Source organism: Drosophila mojavensis, unplaced genomic scaffold (genome assembly GCF_018153725.1).
Source record: "Drosophila mojavensis isolate 15081-1352.22 unplaced genomic scaffold, ASM1815372v1 contig_231, whole genome shotgun sequence".
NCBI lineage: Eukaryota > Metazoa > Arthropoda > Insecta > Diptera > Drosophilidae > Drosophila > Drosophila mojavensis.
The window spans coordinates 1,891,676-1,898,308 of NW_025318772.1; the positions used below are offsets into that span (position 1 = coordinate 1,891,676).

Genomic DNA, 6,633 nt, shown 5'->3' on the forward strand with positions numbered 1-6,633 from the left:
TTTAAATTAAAAAAGCATACATCCACTTAACAGAAATTCATAAAATGATCTTGTTGAAACTAAAACAAAACTCACAAAAAAGTAACAAATAATAAGCAATTTGTTATCGATTACATTAGTATCGATATTCATTTACCACCGTCCAGAATGAAAACCAAAATACCCCACAGTTAGGGTAAACAAATACCAAGCTTAGCAGTAGCAGGAGCAGCAGGAGCCGCAGCAGCATCATTTGTTGGTATTATTTGTCGTTCGCTTATCAACGCACTTCCGCATCATTAAATAATTTTATCATTTACATTATTTTCACTTTCTAAGCACAAAGCGCTGACCGAATAGAATGGGAATGGAAATGATATGGGGGTTAAGTTGTGGCTGGCTGTGTGAAAGCTGATTTTGACTCGGCTAATTTGTAATTTATGCAGCCAAAATAAAAAAAAATCGTATCAAGGAACGTCTTCTTTTAATTAACTGCAGAAAACTTAGGAGAAAAGTAAAAAAAAAAAGTTTACCCAAGCAAAGTTTTCTCAGCTTTAAATTTAATGCCAAATCATAATAAAAAGCTGAAAGAAGAAGATTCAAGTGAAAAAAGCTCTACTCTAAGATATTTAAATAAAAGTAAAAGTATGCACAAGACAAAGGAATAAAATTAGGGAGATGAAAATTGAAAAATGATAGAGAAAAGCGAACATTTAAAGTTTGGAAAATCTTCTTTATATATCAGATATTTAGGTTTTATAAATGCGTCTTTGGCCGAAAGTACAACACTTTAACCCATTAATTTAGACACATTCATTTGTGATTTTTGTAAGAGATTTTTTTTTGTGTTCACTTTGTATAATAAATTAAGAAGTGAAAAAATCTTTTTCCTGCTCACTTCCAAGTGCATTTCAAAGCCATTAAAGTTCTTCAGCCTGCCACTTGATAAAAAAAGAAGAAGTAATACAAAAAAAAAAAAAATAAATATTAAAATGGAATGTAAATGCCAAAAGACATGAGAAGAGCATGGCAGGCAGCAAACGATAATGAGGACACACAACAACAACAGTAACAAAAGGAAATGCGCTTAGATGACGCATACGAAACTAAGAGTTACCCACTGACTGGGACTGAATGTATTCATATACATATATACTTTGAGCTTTTCGGCTTCTTAGGTAGACTTGAGTAATTAACCTAGCAAATTCATATAATATTTAATAGATTCATTTAATATTTTACATGTTTTAGTTAGCTAATTTATTGTCTTTTGGTATAGCGTTAGAAAGTAAACTATAAAAACTATAAACTATAACTATTTCTATATACAGATTCCAAAGAAGCTGACGTGAACTAACTTTGCATTCTACTGGTCTTATTTGTATTTTCATATATTTATTTATTTTGTTTTTAATAAATTATTTTATTTTTTATTAAACAAGTTCTCTTTTAGTGGCCATTTTACCTTAAATAATTTAATTTTTTTAAGAAAAAATCGATTAACTTATTATTATTTAGTTTTAAAATTTTTTTTTTATTATTATTTACAAGATAATTTATTACAGATTCTTGCCTATCACAACATTCAGTTATATGCGCTTGGAATACCCACTTGCAAGCAATCGTCAATTTTTACAGGGTATTGCGGCACTTGCAACTACAATGATAATGTTGCTCACTGTTGATGACAACAGCAGCTGCAGCTGCAGCTGCAGTGGCAGTAACTCTGGCTGTGCCTGTCGCTGTGGTAGTTGCAGCAACAGCAGCAGCAACAAATGACGGAAATCAGCCAGTGAATGCAGCCCAAGCCTAACGCCCATACCGCGCCTACCCTACAGCACCCTCTCCGGCAGTTCACTCAAGCAACCCTTTTTTACGCGGCAAGTCCTTGGTTACAGGACTCTAAGCGCTGCCGCTGCTCATTTTCGCTACTAAATAAGACAGGCACGCCCCCGCCCCCGGCCCACACAACATTTTGACATTTTTTTTTTTGTGGTACTTCTTCTTTCTATTTGTAGCTGCATAATTTGTTGGCTCAAAAGGCGGCAGCAGCAGCAGCAGCAGCAGCAGAGAAAATATGCGACCGGCATTTGGACAGGCACTCGTACAGCCGCCCATTATATATAGGGAAAAAATGTACCTACTATATATCCATTATAAATGTCCAATTTAAAGTGTTTAAGGCGAGCTGCATGGAAATGAACACTCAAGAAAATTGTTTTTTCTTTTTCTGCACACACACGCACGATTTAATCCCAATTCGAAAGAAATGTGCGCAAATTCTTCTTGTTTTTTTTTTTTTGGGACGGAATCGTGGCTTAGTCAAGTGAAATGTCAGCCACTCAAAAAAATGTGCGGCATGGCATGACAAATCTACCTAACAACAACAAGCAACAATACAGCAAACAGCAAACAACAATGCCAACTAAGTTTATTTGAGACTTAACGATTCGGAAACAAACACACAGACGACAAATTATTTGGCCATCAAGCGCAGAAGTTGCATGGCGAGTGGGAGCACTAGGGGCGCTGGCAGAGGGGATGGGCGTGGAGTTCGTTTTGGAGTTGTAGTTTGTTGAAAAATTATTAATTTTCACAAAAGTCAACAGCACGCAAACACAGACACACACACATACAGCCAAATCTGACATGTTTATGCACACGAGTAAACAGCTAGCAATAAATAGCATAGCATACTTTGCAGCGCAAGCGGGTAAATAGTCTGTGTCTGTGTGTGTGTGTGTGTGCAAAGCTAAAAGCCAAATTATGCCAAATTTATGAGTAATTGTCGGCGAAAACTAAAAAACAAAGAAATAAAAACACCCTTTCGTGTGTGGGATTAAAAAGCTAATGCTCAACTTTGACAGATGAGCTACATTGGAGCAAAAAGCAGCAACAAATTTTATATTTATACTACCTTGAACCCATTGATAAGGGATAATGGTAAGACATAAAGGCGAGAGCCCATATACTAAGCTGACTCTATTTAGCGCTATCCATTTGAGTGTCTCTCTCTGTGTTAAATTTATCTTTTACAATAGTGAAAATGTTGAATTAAGTTATCATAGTCAACTTCGCAGTTAGTGGAGCGTTAGCAGTTAATCGAGCAATCTAGAGCTGGCTTATTTTAACATAGCTAGCAAATAACTGTTGATAATAAGTTCTGTGAAAAGAAACTCAGAGAGCAACCGCATGCATCGAGTCTTCAACGAGCTCGTTTGCGATCTCCTTGCTTTAGTTGTTTTTTTTTTTTTTTTTTTTTTTTTTTTTTTGGCTCGTTTTATTGCCCGCTCGATTGGTTGAGTTTCACGAAGCAAATAGTCTTTGGTGTATGTATTGTCTGCGAGTATGTATGTATGTATGTGAGTTCGCCAAACATATCGATGGCGTACGTGAAGAGAGTGTAAATGTGTATGTGAACATGAAGACTTGACGCTCATTGCGCGAACGTCAATCGTATCTCTCACGAAACGATGTTCGTTAAATGAGCGTCGCACGAACGAAAGCGCTCAACAGAATACAAAAACAGAAAGAACGGAAGCCTCTGGCTTAGATCGAGAGCGAGAGAGCATGATTTCTTTCGTTTAATTTGGCGAATAGAGCGTGAATAATAAAACGGACAACCATCGTTTGCAAGCTATGAATATAAATAATTTAATAATCCACGATTTGAATCTCTCTTTAAAAAGAAATTGAATTGATAAAAATGTGTGCATGTATGTATCAATAATAATTATATTGATAAAAAAAAAAAATTGTTTGTTTAGTATCAGAGCATAATATTGTGTAAACTTCAAACTGATTAAATATGGATAGAATAAAATTTAAATATTGATAGAAGATAAAACAAGCGACATAAGCTAATTATTATAAAAGAGGCAAACTTTAATGTTCCAATAGCTGTCTGTACTCGTTAAGTATTTGCTCCTCCTGCTCCAAGGGTAAGTCCAAATAGTCCTGATCGATATCGGGAATATCCTCATTGAAGCGCTTGTAGGCGCTATACGATTCGATTTCAGTCTGAGCCTTGCTCAGCACCGACTTAACCAGAGCCAGCTTGCTGGGCGTGAGCGCAGTCAATCGAGCGAATGAGGTGGATGTGGAGGCGGAGGCAGAAGCAGACTCATCCGTGGCAGCGCCCTGTTCGGTCAAACTGGTCATGTGCTCGATGACACTGTTCAGCTCCTGCTCGGTGGCAAAGCTTTTGAGCAGAAAGTCAATGGCGTTGTCGAGATTATTGCGAGTGGTTTCTAGAGCGGCACGAGCAGCGGACAGCTTGAAGCCGAGCTCGCGTAGAGTGAAGAGCATTTGCTCGTCGGCTGTCTGGGTGGCGGGCAGATTGCGACGCAGCTCTTCCGAGTGAGATTGCAGCAGCTCCAGGCTCTTGGTTATATCGTTGCCAGTGCGACGCAGTGCCTCTACGACGAGCGAGCGCTCGTAGCCCAGCTCCATGAGACGACAGACGCTGCGCGGATGCACCCAATCACGATCATCGTTGCCCACCTGCATCTGGGCTAGGCGACGGCTCAGCTCCCGCTCCGAGTCGGAGTTTAGACGAGCCTGTTGCACGCTGAGTCTACGCTGTTGGATAAACTGCACCGCCCGCTCCACATTGCCATTGCTGGAGCGTAGAGCCAAACGCGCTGCCGACGCATCGAAGCCCATTTCCATCAGCACTGCCAGCTGCTCGGTATTCACCTTCAGCTCGCCCAAAGCTGTGGCCACAGTTTGCAGACGCGACCGCGCCTCATCGTGGCGATTCGAGTGGAAAAGGATGATGCCCTGGAGCAGCTGCAGCCGCACAATAATCGCACGCTCCGGACAACTGGAGCCCTTCAGAGCATACAAGCGACTAAAGTTCGGACCATAGCTGCGCTGCAGAATGCGCTCGCAGACATCGAGCCGGCGCTGTGCATCCGGCAGCTGAGTTATGTTCTTCAAACACAAATAGCACCACACAATGTCCAAGTTGAGCAGCGCATAGTTGTCCACGCATTCCAGAAACTTTGAGTCACAATTGTTGAACTTCTCGTCCGCTTCAAGGAAGAGCAGCAGGGCCTCATCGTATTGCTCCCGGCGCATGGCTGAGCGCGCCTTTTCGCACAGCGCCATGCCCAGGAGTAGGGCACGATTCTCGTGCGGTGGCAGAAACATGGCGTTGCCATCCTGATCCTCTAGATCTACAAAATGATGATCCGAATCGATGACCAGTTCGACATCCCGCATTATCTGCCGTATGCGCTCATAGAGCGCCTCACCCTGGGCATCCGCCTGACCCACAATCACGAGCAACTGTTGATTGTTCTTCAAGCCCTGGTCTTGCAGCGTCGCCTGTGGCGCCACCATCCGGCCCGCCGATATGCACTTCACGTGATCCGCCTCACTCAGCCGCAGCTCATGCGCAATTTTAGCCTGCAGCATGGCGCCCGGCTCGGCCAGTTTGCACTTCACCTGCAGCAAGCGAACGGTGCCCCCGTGGCTGTCCACGCAGCGCACGTGGAAGGTGGCCAGCCCCGTCTCATTGAACTCGCGGCGAGCGCTCAATTTGCGCAGCGCGTGCTGCTGCAGCTCCAGCAATGAGTTTTTGCAGCTAGCTGCACTTATGTGCATCTCACGGCTCAGCTCCTGAGCGAGCCCCTCCACGGCCGCATCACTGGTGCCCACATTTTCCACATAATACGGCGACTCCCACAACTTTACGCCACGCTGCTGTAAACGTGCGCGCAGTCGCATCAGATTATTCTCCGAATCGGACATTTCTATAAGCTATTCTTCACCTTCGTACACGAGTTTTTTTTCAGTACTGACGTATTGCTCAAAATCCATATATATTTTTTCCAAATTTTTTTTGTCACATTTCATTTAAACATTTTTAAATTCCGCAAAAATAATTTTGACTTTTAAATCACATGAATTCGACAGGACCAAAATTGTTCATATACTATTTAACTAGCAAATTTATCAAATTTGTTTTTCAACTTGAGTTCAGAATCTATTTTTGGTTGGAATTCTTTCCGCGAAGATATTCCTCATGAAGCTTTCAAGAATTCTTCATATTGGCAAATATCCAAGATATTGGTAATATTGTTAAGGATACAATACAAGGTATAAGAGATTAATGGAACAAGCAAAAAAGGTTTACAATAACGTTAAGTATGAGGTTACATAAAGTTATGTACGTCATCTATAAATGCATGCAATATTTACTCAATGAAACACTCGGAAAAATTGAAAAAAGTATATCTCTTCTAAAAACTCTCCGAATTTAATGAAATACAATTTTTTATATTGAAATCAGTTGAATAGCTTATTATTTATGAAGAATATGATTTCACTGAAGGCACAAATTATATTATATTATTCAACTATATATAAGTATAGTACATTCAAAATAGACGTATCTCATAAAAAAGTAACATTTTATAAGTCAAGTAGACGAATTTCAAGTCGAACGGGACAGCCAGACTTGCATAGCGCAAAACCAATAAACTCGTATTAGTTCGGGAACGCCTGTAAAGTGGGAGAAGAGAGCGCAGAGCAAAGCTCTTGGCATTCAACATGTTGTAACGAATTACCAAGCAACAAATCTCTAATTTTCTTGGCCTTGTGCACAGAGCCAATTATCGCCACGGAAATTCACTCAGCGAGAAGCAG

At 40.8% G+C, this 6,633-nt stretch overlaps 1 protein-coding gene across 1 annotated transcript; it reads right to left on the reverse strand.

Annotated features, from left to right (window-relative positions):
- Positions 1-3,843: 3,843 nt before the first annotated feature.
- LOC6574629 (NEDD8 ultimate buster 1) lies at positions 3,844-6,277 on the reverse strand. The gene has a single exon (XM_002000627.4). The coding sequence runs from the start codon at positions 5,734-5,736 to the stop codon at positions 3,865-3,867; it is 1,872 nt and encodes a 623-aa protein (XP_002000663.2). The 5' UTR covers positions 5,737-6,277; the 3' UTR covers positions 3,844-3,864.
- Positions 6,278-6,633: the final 356 nt, after the last annotated feature.